Source organism: Pleurodeles waltl, chromosome 1_2 (genome assembly GCF_031143425.1).
Source record: "Pleurodeles waltl isolate 20211129_DDA chromosome 1_2, aPleWal1.hap1.20221129, whole genome shotgun sequence".
Classification (NCBI taxonomy): domain Eukaryota; kingdom Metazoa; phylum Chordata; class Amphibia; order Caudata; family Salamandridae; genus Pleurodeles; species Pleurodeles waltl.
In genome coordinates, this window is record NC_090437.1 from 267740171 (window position 1) to 267755978 (window position 15808).

At 40.5% G+C, this 15808-nt stretch overlaps 1 protein-coding gene across 2 annotated transcripts in view; it reads left to right on the forward strand.

Moving 5' to 3' along the window:
- SMARCAD1 (SNF2 related chromatin remodeling ATPase with DExD box 1) overlaps window positions 1-15808 on the forward strand; it is a 690140-nt gene that overhangs the window by 257687 nt on the left and 416645 nt on the right. For both annotated transcript variants that reach the window (XM_069238045.1, XM_069238053.1), the window contains one exon: window positions 5674-6050. In XM_069238045.1, the coding sequence (XP_069094146.1) occupies window positions 5674-6050 (377 nt within the window). The remainder of the gene's footprint in view (window positions 1-5673; window positions 6051-15808) is intronic.

The following is a 15808-nucleotide window of genomic DNA, read 5'->3' on the forward strand; positions in this document are numbered from 1 at the left end:
CCTAAAATGAGTACACTATGCAACACCACCTGAAAATTAATATATCTAAATCTCCAGTTGTCTGTTGTCTTGGGAAAAGGTCTGGTAAAAAGATCAATTTCTCCTCGTTCTTGGGTTAACATAAGTTAGAGCGAGTAAAATCTTATTGTTTTTTGGGGCATATTTTATCCCACTTACTCAGTGCCCAAGACCACATTCGAAATAATGTTAGTAAAGCCTTCTCTCAAGCGTGAGGGTTATTAGCTTTTTGTAATGCAGTTGGCCGGTGTCATTTTTTACATCTTCTTACTGCTTATCAAGTAAAGATTCCAGCAACCCTTCTTTACGCTATAGACTGTATTGAGATTTCTAAATGGGGTTTTCTTGATAAGGCTGATGGACAGATTTTAAGACGCCTTGCCTCCTGTAATAATTCGATCTCAGGGGCTGCCCTTAGCCTCAAATTCAGTACTAAGAGTACCTTTGTTCAGGGCCTTGCAGCAGTGATTCATAGGGCGTGCTACCTGGCTCATAGTAGGGATTCCTCCTTGAGACATTTTTAATAATTTAAAAGAAAAATCTAAGTTTTTTAGAAATTTTAATCTTACAGCACAACTGCTTGATCTTGACTCTGATTTGATTCTTTCCCTGCCTTCAACTGTTCTTTAAAAAAAATATATATATATATATAAACCTGAAAGAGGTGACATGGTCTAAAAGTTTTTCTTTAGATCAGGAATCCAGTTTCCTTAAGAGGAGATTAATGACATTGACTAAATGTGTAATGCTTAGAAATCCTCATCCAGGCTTAGCTTGAAATCTCCCACATGGGGTGAGACTTTTTTATCTTGTTGGGAGTAGATAGATTGCCACTACGAGAACTCGTCTATAAATGAGATGGATCTTCGAATATTTTGTGATTTATGTCAATTGGGGGTGGAAGATCTTAAGCATGTTGTGTTTGTCTGCCCTGCTTTAGCAGTTAATAGGAAAATATGGTTGAAACCCCTCTACCTGAATCTTAACATTTACTCTGCCAAAGAGGCTTTGGAAATCTTGTACAACCCGCCAAATGATTTTTTTTGTTAAAGGGTTTTTAAATATTTCAAATCCTTTTTAAATCTTTACTGAATTTTTCCTTAGTGTAGGGTACAAGAGAAATGTATTGATCATACCTTGGCAGGGTAAAGACCCTATATGATTCTTGAAGAATATTGAGTGGGATGGGTTAAAACATTCTAATGTCAATATTTCGTATGCCTGTTGAACAGGCAGAGGGTTTCCAGTTAATGTAGTTTTCCTTTTATATCCATATAGATCTTAAGTGTAGGTCCTAATTGGTTTTGATAGTAGCCAAACTAATCTTGAATTCTGGGATCATATTTTAAAAGTGATTTCTATCCAGGGAGTATTTGCTTGAATGATTTGATGCACACTAGGGAATCCAGTGAATGTAACTTATTTATAGAGAATGTAGTGTTTTATACTGGTAATATAATTGGAATTTTAGGGTCTTTTGTACATTATTTTGTATTGTATTAGCATGTGGACCTCTTTGGAGTTCTAACCCATGATTTAAATAAATTGAATTGAATTGATATCCGTCACGTTTGTGACTTAGTGATCCCGTCTGCCAAACTATAAATCAGGCCCTTAGTCTTTTATGGAGATCAACATTCTCTGGCCTGGCAAGCCCGAAGTTGTATCTGAAAAAGGTGTATCGAAATTGGACACCTTTACCACAAGAACCCATTAAGAGCTACAGGGATCTTGGAACTTTTTCTAAGTCCCAACTTTTCATTCTTTCTGAAGCTGTTCGTCTAGGGTACTTTTGAGGTTCCCAGGGTCTAAGGGAAAGCATGTACGAGCGAGGACGCAACTCCAGCAGAGGCCATCCGAAAGGTTCAGTCTAGGTCCTGATGGTACTGGTCACTTCTGTGAAAAAGGAAAAGGCATCTTCCAGCTTGTTGTGTCCCTGTAGCCACACAGGAGGTTACCCAACTGAACCCTGAAGCCCACTTCTTTGTCTTGGTACAAGAGGAAGCATGTCCAATTCTTTTGGGCATCTGTCCGGTTTCAGACAGGATGTGCAGTTCTCTTTTGAACTTTTGCAGGTCTAAAAAGTATTCTACAAAGGGTTACTTAGGGGTTCCACATTTATGTTTGGCACTTGCCAGTGGGTAGGGATGGCTCATAGACACTTTCCCTTTTTTTAGGTCTCTCCTTACACTAAACTATGATTGGGCATGGCTCATCTTTGTCTCTTTCAAGTTAATGAAGTTCCTGGGTCCACCTTTCTGACAGGGATTCAAATGCCCCCCACTCACTCCATTCTGTCACCAGGTCTGTACCATTGGTCTGCTCTGGGAGCAGTTTTCATTTCTCATTAACGTTAAGCATTTACAAGGCAGTCACTGGTAGGCTAATTCAAGGAGCTTCAGGCAGGGAAAATGTAACTTTCAGAAGTTGATTTTCCTAAATATATGTTGAAAATTAACCTTCACCAACTAACTGGACTTTTATTAAATATAAAAATATTTGTATGATTTTTAGCCATTTCCTGTCAAAAGCTAAATTAAAGTTTATAATCTGTATTTTGACATTTTATAGAATTCCGATAAAGGCCTGCCAAAGTAGCTTTTTGTGGCTAGTCACTGGATTAACATGCCAACTTTGATTTCGCACATGTTGCACTTTTAAATATCAGGCAGCTACCTTGTGGAAACGAGGTGTACTTAAGGGTGGCTTATTAATATATAAAAGCTGACTTTACCACCTGTCAACAGGTGTTTTTTGACACGTGACAGCATGTTTTTAGGCTGCTTCAGTCAGACTACGGCTGATAGGCCAGAAGCCATGTTTTCTAGGCCTACTGTGTGGATGGCAATATAGGTGCTGTGGTCCACAGGTGGCATTTAACTTCTAGGCCTAGCCCTTTGGTACATTTTCTGTACCTATACTAGAAACTTACAGGTAAATAAAATACGTCAGTTATGGGTTGGCCAATTTAACCACGTTTTAATGGGGGAGCACAAGCACTTTACTCCTGTTTAATGGGGGAAACAGTGCACAGATTTCTAAGTCAAGCAAAAATACCTTCTTCTCACACCGTTTTGACACAGTTCCTCCTTTGAGTTGTTGTACTTATGAAGGAACAATCTATGTGTAGTTGCCTAAATAGCAAGAATATGTTGAGCTGGTACCTGCCAAAGCAGCAATAAGGAAAAAGTACTTATTCTCCACATTTCACGCATATTTTGTGTAATTCATTTTAGACACACGTACCGGTCCTCAGTACCTCCAACATACATTGTAATTGGGCCATTTTTGTGTGAGTGTTTACCTCATGACCACACTTTAGATGCAGTTTTATGGCTTTAAAAGGGGTTGCTTTTACTCAGAGCACTCAAGTCTATCCTTGCCACCCAGTGGCCGAATGATCCGCTACATCTTGTGTTTCTGCACTTAGCCGAAAGTGGACACCTTCGATTTTTCAAGTTAATTACAAGTGCCAGCGAACGGGTACAAACGTTTCTGCTGTGAACCCCTGAAGGTCTTTCGGTGACTGCATTGGTTTGGTCCCCGTAACATTTCCCCATCTAAAAGCAGGTGATTAAGCATCACACACCCTTTGCGCTTAAATAGCAGATCTCTAGCGTAATTGGAGAAAAGCGATATCTGGACGATTACTTATTCGTCCACTGTTCCAATATGTTTTGACACTGTTTGCAGAAAACTGCAATGTATGTGCTTAACTGCGTTTTTGAGCAATCCCACACCAGACTCAAACCCCGAAATATTTGGGATTTAATAGTAGGATTACCCCCCAACAAATGAGCACCTTCTCCCATCCAAAAAAGGAAATGCCTTTTTCCTTTGTGCCCCCATTTACAATGCTCCTCTTTAAGATTGTATTTCAAAATTGAAATAAAGAGGTTCTTTTTAAGTGATCAGTTACACTTAGCAGGCTGTGCTCCAAAATAACATTCCATAGTTAACCTATACACCTTTGCATTCGTTTGTAGGATTTTAGGGACCGGAACTGCCACACGGTAGTCCAAATTAATTTGTTGCCACTATGCAGACGTTTCAGTAAGGGAAGGTTGTATGCACTGCACACACCCCGCATTTATAATTTGTATATATGTTTAACAGGACTGTGTTAAATGCTGTTACATGAAGATGCTGCTTGTAGCCTTGAGTATCAACATAAGGAAAAACTGAAGTTAGTGAAATGTCAAATTTAAAGGCACTAAGCGCCACTCGGGGCAGCCGAAAGACTGTATTTGTTTATTTTGTTATAAGAACAGTTCATTTTAAGGGTCGCATGTGGGCCATATGTTCAAATTGCAAACTGACGTGCACAGGCTCGTAAGAAAGTTAATAACGAATGCGAACGTCCCACATGAAGTACGAGGGTGCCAAAATTGGTCAGATGTTCCACTACATACCCATTAACCGTCGCACTAAGGTAAGAGCTGTGGAACAAAGCATGTTAATAAAATGAAACCCCCTCGTCTTTCACTCAAGCACGTAAAGTCAAAAACCTTTCTTTTCATCGGTTGCGTTAAGTATTATAACTTGGCCTTTGTAAACCCTGCTTTAGATTAATACATGTGATGTAATCCGCTTAACCACCTTATTTGTCATAAATTGATGCCCAATGAGATGCAAAACAGTTTCCCTACTTCAAGCAGTGTCTATCGTGCTGATAACATTGTCATAATGTTGACCACGGTACTACAGCCCTGAAGCCTCGGGCTTTCACTATTTTAGCTCCAGATTAACGTGATAAAATGATGGCTTTGAGTAAAGTGCAATGCTTTGACCCGCATAGAACCATCATTTCACTCAGTGGTGCAAACTGCATTAAATAGGGTCCATCCTAAGGTTCGGGTAGCCTTTGATCCCAAGTCTTTGGCGGGAGTGTCAGCTTCTGAATCCTGTATTTGGTCGTTAAAGGTCACGTGCCATTCCTTGTGAGCCTCCCTGGCTGAACCTGTGCGCTGTCTGACGTAAGCACGTGGTTTCCTGTGCGGCCCACAGAGTTGTTAAAATGAATACAAGACTAGGCTGCGTACATTGACAGAAGCTATACACAAGATTGAAGACCGTTTTCTTTCTTGCTCCTGTGGCATGAATGCTTTTCTTAAATAAATAAACGTGTTTCTTGCATATTGGAGCTTTGTTTGCAAGAAATCTCACGCTTTCCATGAGACAAGAAATGCACCATTGGTCGGTGGGAAGGACAAGTTTTAAAGGTGTGCATGCGCATTATTTGATTGTTAACTATTTTTGTTTTAAACATGTTTTATTGCCTGTCAAGTGGAAGCTTTGTGTAGTTAGGTTTTATTAATATTGACAAAATTGCATAATTTTAATATAAGGGAAGTGCAAAAATAGACCATAAATAGTTCACTCTTTTTTGGGTCGTAGATCTTTTTCATTTTCTTAGTGGTGTTTATACATTATGTATGGGCTGCGTATAACCGTGTTGCCAATGAAAAGGTGAAAGGTCATCAATGGTTTTGAAATAAAACCTCCATCACAGAGCACACAGTGTTGACCTCTTTGAAAGCCCTGTTGAGTGTCTGACTTTGCACTTTACAGACGTTTGCTTTGTTTTTAAAGCACATATTATGCATGTTACATTTGAGTTTTCCTGACAAACGTTTATTTGTATTGTATGCACAGAAAACATACACAGAGCGACTCAAAAAAGAGGCTATGGAAGCCAGAAAAATAGAACAGACGTTAAAGGAAAGTTGAAGCAGACATCTGGCAGAGAACAGAATGGATACAGCAAAAAACAGAAAGGCAGAGCGGGCTTTTGGAATGTTAAAAGGGAAAGAAAGTTGTCAGAAAGCGAAAATTCCTCCTCGGATAACAATAGCTCCCTGGATGAGGACTACAGCAGTGGAGAAGAGACTATGGATGAAACATACAAAGACAAAATAGTCTCCTTCCTGCAAGATGCTACCCTGGATGAACTGTCTTTGATCCCTCAGTGCTCACAGAAAAAGGCTCAGAAGATCATTGAGCTCCGGCCCTTTAATAGTTGGGATTCTCTGGTAAGTCTATTGCACATTCTTATTGCATTTTTTAATATCCACAGTAGGTTTCTAGTCAAGGAGGTGCCTTGCATCTAGGAAGCATATATGGGTGGCCTTAGCCTGATTAGGCTGCAACACCAGACTTCTTTAGCCAATAGCATTGCATATAGTGTCATATGACCTAATTTTGAATAAATTAAGGGGTGATTTTCCAGAAAACCCCAAGCTGATTGGCTGGCAAGACTGTCACTCATGCAATAAGCAGACAGACAGTGGGAGCTTGGTTCATTTCACTGCAGAAGGAGACAGTGGAGCTTTCACTGAAGGAAGGAGTCGTTTGCCAGCCTACTCAGCTGTTTTTACTGAAAAATCGTCCAGAAGAGGAAAATGTGGCAGAATTTTTACAGTTACAGCAGCAACTTTGAGAAGCAACAGCAGCAGAAATGTCCAAGGCAGTTCCATGATTCAGTACACCAACATGGATATTTAATCTTCACCATGAAAGGAAGGAATTGTTTAGGGGTTTTTCCTTTTTTGCTGGCGTTCTTAATAATTGCAGCTCAAATTCATAGCACGTTTCTTCTGACTAAACAATGCAGCCATTTTATGAATGTTTGCTAACTTTCAGTAATTTAACTAAGCAAAAAACTGTGTACAGAGTACGTAGAAGAGGCGCACCGTAGAAAATAATGGGACACCACAGACACTGGTAAGTACAGCATGGACTGTCATTTTGAACACTTTTCCCTCATTTTCAACCGTTTCTCTCCACCCCCTCCCTATATAATCTGTTTGCTACGAGTGCTCCGCTGTTAGTGAAGCGTCGTGCCTGGTTCCTAGAGCGTTTCTGTGAGAGCCTGTCCGCGCCATTAGTTATTTCTCTCGTTTCCTAATTAGCTTTAGCGCTGCCATTAGTGTTTTGAGAAACGGTACAGGCCTTTCTTTACCTTAATAAGGTAGAAGCTAGACCCATTCAACAGATGGCGTTTTATTTTTCCTGCCGTTTTTCTTTATTTTATTTTTTATTTAGCAGATTACTGAAGTGACAGAAACGTTTACTTTCAGTCGTATCAAACTTCATATAGTCGTGAGATTGAACTTTTGTTCAGTTTAATTAAAAATAAAGTATAACGTTTACTGATAAACAGTAACTTAGTTAACAAAAATAAAGATTTACAAGTTTTTTAGTACGGAAGAAATTGTTTTGCCTGGAGCATTTGGCTCTTTGGAGAACATCTGTTTCATAAGTAGGCTGCTTCCAAACTTGTTGGGCTTTGCCCGAGCTGATTCCCTGCAAAAGTATTTGCTGAAGGGCTCTTTCTCCTTTCTTTTTTTTGGCACAAACGTTACAGCAAAGAAATGCTGTAGAAACCTGCAAAGATTTCAACTCGTTATTTGATTAAGAATGTCCTTGTCAGCACCCGCGCCTACATGCTGGCTGGTTAGCTGTAAACGCATGCCTGAACAACCACAGCTAAATCCGAGCAAATGACGATTTTGTGCTGATGCCCACATGCCAAATATGAATGCATCTTGTCTTAATATTTAAGAGAGGTGTGTAGTGAAGGGAGCGTTCAGATGTGCAGTTTGTTAAAACACGGCTTAATGTTAAGGTCACCCCGCTGTTCATATGCTTTCTCCCTACAGCAACAAAAGAAGCTCAGTTGTTTTTCTCAAGTAAATCCACGCTCTTTTGGTCATACGAAAAACTGTATTGAAAATACTGATAAATCTGCATATATGCTGGCAGACTTGCAGCGGGACACAGATGCTGCAACTAAATCTGCATGATATAATACTGCGTTGCCATGTTTTATAGTAGAAGCCAAAAGTATAATGTAATTTAAAAATAACAATATTTGCCCCTTGTTTTCCTGTGCGGCAATTCAAGCATGTCTGGTGCGACACCATCCACTAAATCATCATTGACGCAAGACCCTCTGTGTTGGAAAGCCAATGCACGCTTTAAGACACTCACAAACGAGAAGCTTGCCATCTATTGAGCACATCGGATTGTTGAGTGTCTGAGAGGTGACATTCTTGATGGTAGTTATGTTTAAAATGAGACTGCCAGTAAATTAGAACACCATTATGAAGTTGGGCACGAAACGTGTTGTGAAAATGTTGAGTTCCCAGTGAAAATCGGCAATGCGAAAGATATTATATGTGCCCATCTTCTGGTATGAAACCTTTTTGATTATGTCCACGCGGCTGTGTGGCTCGTGTACTCGTGGATCGCAGTCTTTTGCACCCTACAATAAATTAAGGTGGATTCTGCCCACGTTTCCTTTTTACTCCCATGCATCATTGAGATTGTTTATGAACGTCAACAAATAGTGGAACATGTCTGAAAAATGTTTGTGCATCTTTACAAAAAGGAAATGTATTTTCATGTTTTGTGATTTATAGTCACATTGATTGCAAAGGTTGTACTTAGCATGTGAAAGCACAGAGCTGCAGACCCTCGGGCGTAGGGGGGTTTCCGTCTCTTAGTCATGAGCTCTGAGCCACCAGTGACCTTTGTATTAAGTCTGTCGAGGTTTCAGGGGCCACTCTAGGTACTTAGGAGGCCTCAGTCCCTGGCATGATCCCCCCACACTTTACTATGTTCACTTCGAGCCCTCGGGAATTGTGACAGCTTCCATGTAACAGGAGAACATTATTCCAAGAATAGAACCACACCATTGTCTATTTGAGAGCCCCAGAACCCCCCTCTCAAAATAGAGGGTTCCCCAGTAACCAGTCTTTAATTTTCAGCCATAAACTGTAACATTACATTGCGTGACGTAATGCAAAGTGATTTTCTGTGCTGAATGCACTCTGAAAGCTTTAAAATTGATGGTGCTATTAGAAATCGTTGAGAATTCCTTCACTACACTTGGATTACATCCTGTATTGCAAGTTGGGGAAAGTTTGTGTTAATCACACTGTCAGTGCAGCCTCGACAAAGACCACACAGTCTGTGGATTAAGGCTTTCCTCGTTTCCTGGACCTCATAGCTTAGTTTGTCCGCCCCAACATGGAGTAGGTCGATGGGTGTCTAAACATTATAGGTTTCCATAATTCCGGTGCACTTGGAGAGCCCTAATTGTTTACCATGACGTGTTAGATATGTCCGAGGACGTGCATATTAAACTTGGTAAGCGTTTATACCAATAGTTTTTCTTTCTAGGTTACGCGATCCATAAAAAGGACCCCTCGCCCTGTTAGTTTCGAAAATCATGTACCCGCCTTTTCCACAACCTTTCCCTTATATACGCCATTCATTACACTTTTCACTTGCAATTTCTATTTAGTAAGGTGAGCTCATTTTTAAAGAAAACTTAATGAAATGCAAACCGCTATGCAAAATGCCACTTTTACGTAAGTAATGGAGAAGCAGGTTATCAAAGCCGAGGTCGAGGAAAGTTATTTGGAGCGACTTTTGACAGGTTTCTTTTCCCGCCGTGAGGCACAGCTGAGCTTGAACCCTGAGGTTCAACCTGCCGGATGCCGAAGGGTATTAAAGATGTATCTTGTTGCAGGATGTTATACTAGGGAAACGAGGGTTAGTGAAGGAACCCGAAAAGTAATGTCCACTTAAGGCTGCCAAAAGAAGGCAGTGCTAAAGTTGTCTCTTAGAGGCTCATTTAGTAGATTTTTTTTTTTTTTTAAGGCGCCTTTTCAAGATGTTAAATGGAATTCAGTTTCAGCCACTGCGCATGCCTTGAGACAGCGTTGTGGCTACTTTGACTTACCCCTTAATTTTGGTTTATTTTTTAAAACAATAAATTAAAAAACGGGTAAATTTAGATTCATTTTGCATTTCAGATTTGTTTTAATAGTATATTTTAAACATACTTTAAGGAGTTACACTCGAATGCGTCAATAGTAAATTCAGTACTTTACACCCTCGTCAGTTTAAATCCTCATTTTGCGGTGTTAATGACCCTTGTGTTTACTTAGCCCCGCTCAGCCTCCGGCGGATGTAAGCAGATGCTGCTGCACCAGTGACATCTAGTGCCTGTTATGTGTACATCAGGCCAAATGTAAATTTACGGTAACTTCTCGAGCTAGGACAGCGGTTATTTAACGAACTCCTTATCACTTCTCTGGAGCCCCAATGTGCCACCAACGAAAGGCAGGGGACCCGGCCTAAGCCTGTCTACGATGTTAACCTCTAAGCAATAAAGCAATATACAGCAATAAACAACACCTATATATCAAACAGATGCACACATTATGAAATATTTCATTTACAAACTATTACAAATATTTAAAAAATCAAAACTACATTTTTGATTTGAAGAAAGGAGCTTTCCATAATTTGCTTTTACTTTGTAAAAAGAAAAAGTATATTTTAGACTCGAGCATATCAACTTTGTCTTTTTTGCTCCTAACACATTTTTTTTATTGGCACAGGACAGTGTGTTATATCTTCTAATGTTACCACCACTTTTAGGTGTGTGTGCATTGTAATGTGTCAAAAGGCGGTCATCCTCTGTTATATTTCGGATTGGGGAATTCTGTGAAATGTTAGTTCCGCAGTGGTCAGTTGAACGTTGTCTCCGTGGCTGACACTCTTTGTGACTCTTCCAGTACTCTACAACAGCGGCTCTTAACCTTTAGACATCTGGGACCGCTCTCTAAATCAATAATTGAATCCGGGACCCTCTCACTGAGTTATTATTAGAAGCTGTGAATCCCTATCCTAATCAATACGATTTGGACCGCAAAACAATAAACAAAAGCGCAAAAAACAATATACACGAAAAATGCTGAAATTTTGAAACTTTTTGGGTAATGTGTAATTCACAATCAAATATCGGAAAAGCTTTGATCTTTTCAATGTTCCTTCCTCATTTGTATATACATTCATTTTGATTAATGAATTATAATATTTAACTTTGTGAACACAGTTGTGGACACCCTATGCAGCTCCGTAATAAAAGTTTTATTTCATCAAGCTCGACTCAGCTGTTCCCAACATCGCTACATAACATCACAGTGATTCCACTGAGATCACCAGTCGTACTCATTGAATTTTGTTCTGTCCCTCCACTGCTCCCATGTATCAAGCTAAGGATTTCAACTTCATTTTTAACTTGGAATTTGAAATTCCCTCACGTTTACAGAGCTTTTATTTTTTCATTTTGCTTATTTGTGTGCATATATTAGATTAGTAATCTGCTAATATTTACTTTTCTAAAAACAAATTGCTGATCACCTGTGTAGGCATCACAGACCTTCAGGGGTCCACGATCCGCAGATTGAGAACTGCCGGTCTAGGGTAAACAATCCCTGATAAAATGTGTTTAAATATATTCTTTTGACGAGTATCATTTTGTTAAAAAGCAAGCACATGTTGGTTCTGTTGTTTTCAGACTACTTTTCTTAATGTTTAAATGTGCAAATACATGATCCGGAGTTAAGTTGCAAGTCAGTCTGCTTTTTGCACCACCACAGATCCCAAACACCCTAGTGTTTACTTCAAACAGTACTAAGGCACCCAACTTAACACTATAGCAAAAACTTGTTAGAGCGCTACCAAAAACATCCCAAAAACTTTTGGTTTGCACATTAAGGCAGATTATATTTTTAAAAAGCTAGCAAGAATCAATAATGATGCAATGAAGAGGGAAATAGTAATTTGTTATATATTATTTTGCCCTTTTCAGCAGCACTCCCTTTTAGAGGCTATGTTTAAAACTCAAATAAAAAAAGGCAAGAGTATGTTAGTACTGGCCCCCCTATCAATGATCCCTGCAAGGTGTCAAAGCCTTAGTGACTATTAGGTATTTGGGAATATACCACTTTCCTTACTTTGTGAGGTCATAATGATGTGCAATATTAATGCCTTTACCTTCAACTGCAAACGATCAAACATTGACCTTAATTGATCAACCGTTTCTCACTTAAAAAAATGTGAAACGCCTTTTGATCATTGCTAATCTTGCAAAGAAGTGGCAGTTTTTTCTTGTAGCTCCGATTCATTCAGGTGCCTATGATTTCTCGTCCTTCATTGTGTGTCCCCATGTAGCTTCTGGAAAGATCAACTATTTATGGCTGATGTGTTCTGCCCATCATCTCTCAAAGTCAATGACCTTACTCTTACACTAGGTACCGACTGCATCAACATTCTTCACAAGGGTAAGGTTTAAGAACGCCATAATTTTGTTTCGGCAGGTATGCTTATGGGTTTGTGTACTTTGTTGCCAAGTGCATAAGCTAAAGGGATGACCATTCGTAACCCAATAGCTGTCCAGTATTTATACATACGTTTTTTGACCCACGTTTGCGTTCTGTTACTCACTTTTTTAACCCTACTGCTGCAGTCTAGCTTTCATCAAGCAGGACATGCGCTGGGATCCTGTCTTATTTGTCATCCGTGAGCAATGATTAGCTCAGACTGATGCACTTTGGGATTCACAATCCTTTTTTGTTAGGTCCTTCTGAATCGTTGACTATGGAATTGTGGGATATCCTATTATTATTGAATTTTGCAGTGGTAGGGCGCTCTGGTCTTTTTGACAGATACATTTTGGATATGCAGCATTCCATGTGACCCCACAACCCTTTAATTACACCAGGCTATTGTTGACGTTCTTTACAGAAATAGTTTTTCCTTATGGTTCTAGAAGGTCTCATCTGGGAAGCAGCAAATGCATGCCCTATTCCATGCAGAGGACCATATATGGCTCACTTGTTCACAGAAAGAACAAAAGAAAATGGTTTATTACTTAGGGTGAATGGTAGTACTCCACAAGTAATAAAATCACTAACCTTATGGGTCCAGTCAAATGTTTCAGTGATTAAAGGGCTGATATGACACTGAGCAGACATCTTTAACTTGGGGAAAATGTGTGAGGCATTTAGAAATACTAACACGGTTAAAAGCTCAACGGCACAGCACAATAGGCTCCCACTCCAATTGATAAAGATAGAGGAAATTTTATTAGACAAAACAACACAAATCCAATAAGGGGAACATACAATATGAATTTTCAAAAATGTAAAAGGAAAAGTGCCTAGAAAAAGATAAGCGTCAATTGAAAGTGCGAAGTGTGACCTGGACCTTGGTGTGATTTTGGGCTGACCATGATAGAGCTCGGGTCAGATATGCTAAGCACGTTCGTCACGGTCAAAGTTTTTACCTTCTGAAAAAGGGGCCTGATTTAGATATTGGTGGACGGGTTACTCCTTCACAACGGTGACCGCTATCGCGTCCATCGAAATCTAAATCCCATATGATGTAATGGGATTTAGATTGCGGCGGGCGGGATAGCCGTCACTGTTGTGACAGAGTAACCCGTCCTCCAATATCTAGCTCAGGCCGTTAGTCTCTGAAATAGAAGTTAAAATCCTACAGCTGGCCAAGTTTATACTGTATGCCTATCGCAACGGTTAATGTCCCAGTAGCCACACTGGAGGTCAACTAACTGACCATTCGAGTCCTCTTCTTTGTCCTGAGTACAAGTCTGAGCAAGCCCAGGCAGTCAGGTCTCCTCAGAGGGCTAAAAAACAGGTGCAGTTCTTCTGTTCTTCCACTGGTCTAGAAAGTGTTCTGAGAGTATGGTGGTGAGGTCCAGTTTTGTTGAGTTGAGTAGGCAGTGGGTGAGAGTGACTTCTGGACACTCTGTAACCAATGAGGAAAAAGTTCAGTGGGGCTACTCTTTAGGGTAATGAAGTTCCAGGGTCTTCTCCAGTTGCCTTTACTGAGCTGATAGTGATCACCTTCACCACGTCTAGCCCATTCTATCAAGAGTCCTAAGCCATTGTTCTGCTCTAAGAGCAGTTTTCACACCCTATTAAGATCAAGTCTTGACAGGGAAGTTGTGGGCAGACTATCCTAAATTAGCCCCCAAGATCTTCGGGCAGGCAAAAGGTTATCTTTCTAAAAGTTACTTTTCCCAAATATTTATTAAAAATCTAACTTAACCTTGAATTTTACTTGAAATAAACATAGTGGTTGAACCGTTTCTATAGCTTGGACCAAACCTGAGATTGCAAAATTAAAATATTAATCTTCAGTCTAGTTTTCCTCATACGGTCAGGCAGAGCCTGCCGCAAGTAAAATAGCTTTTTGGGGCTTGTCACTGTAGAGACGTGGTAATATAAAATTTCTACATGTCTTACATTTATTTACCATACACCCTACCTTGTGGACTACAAGGCCTTCATTTTGATGACTCATTAATACTTTGAAAGACGTTTTTTTTTCTGTCAAAGAGCGTCATTTTGTCATGATGTAACGCAGGTTTAAAAAGCAATAGTCTGGTTATAGTGGTAAGCCAGGCTGCAATGGCAAAACCATGTTGTGTGTGGCAAACTAATGGGTGGCACAGTAAGTGTTGCAATCCAAAGGTGACATTTAACTTTCAAGGCACAGGTGTATTTCTACACCATTTTCTGGGGCCTTATGGTAAATATAAAAGTGCTTATTAGGCGTCAGCCAATCTTTGTGTGTTTTAGCAGTCTGATTATATAGTCTGGCCACTGAATAGCAGTGTCCCAGTGTTTAGAATCAAAGAACCAGATATAACATTGAGCAAAAACCTGTGGTAAATGCACAAAAAGTGGCATCTGATGGAGACTTCTAGATGCAGAGTCATTACCTTAGAGTATTCCCCAGGCGTCAGACTGGAGCCAGAAACCTTTAGTGAGCAGTACCCCTGCACACTTTTAGGTGGCATGATTTGAGTCAGCATGGCATCGTCCACGCCGGAAGGGATATGTACAGTTTTTTTTTATTTTTTTTTTATTTTCCCCACGCCAGGCAGTTCATATATGGAGAGAACTACCCCCAGTAGTTTTATGACTGAACCTTTTTGGACCTCTTGTCAAAGAGTATTTAAGACTTTGGGCCTGATTTAGATTTGGGGGCCAGGTTACTCTCACAACAGTGATGGATATCTCATCCACTGAAATATAAATCCCGTAAGAAATAATGGGATTCCCATTTCGGTGGGTGGGATATGCGTCACTGTTGTGACTGAGTAGCCTGTCTGCCGAAATCTAAATCAGGCTATTTGTGTCTTGGTTTGCAGGATGTTTACCAGAGATGCAGGTTTTAAACCATGTGGCGCCTCCCACCAGCAAATGTCATTAACAGATCTGCACTTAGTTTTCCTTTTGGGTCAGGAGCAAGATCACAATGCCAAGACGTGAAGATTGCTACGCCATGCATCCTGAGGTGCTGAGAGAGCGGTGCCTCAGGCCCCTGGCTGACTGACTCTGCAATGCTTCAGATCTCGGTTGTGAGGAAGGTCCTGAGATAATTTGTGAGGCTGTTCCCAGCAGTAATCATCCCATACCAAGTCCTCGGGTAAGTCTGACAAAAAGAAATCAGAAAAGAGGTCTTTGACATTGCCGCACAAGTCTTTGGACAAGTCGCAGGGCCATCAACACTCGAAACCTAATTCTGTGGTGGAGCCTCGACCTGGACCATATCTACTCCTCTCTGAGCAGAACTAGGCAGCCTCCACCCCACATAAAGTTCTATGTGGCTTGCACCTGATCGTTGGGTAGTCTCACCCCTCTGGGCACCCCTGGGTCTGGGAGGGCCCCCTACTGGTCTTCTGCTGGCGGGTTATCTGTCTGCACCAGTCAGACCCCAGAGATCCATTGACTGATACGGACGGGTGCTGGTTTAGCACCCTCGACCTTCCTTGGCACTTGTTCCAGTGCCGTCATCACCATTTCCTAGCAGTTGTGCTGCCCTCTCCATCATTCCTGACTTCGAGCTGGATGGGCCTTGTCCAACACAGATTCTGACACCAACTGGGGGCAGACTGCCC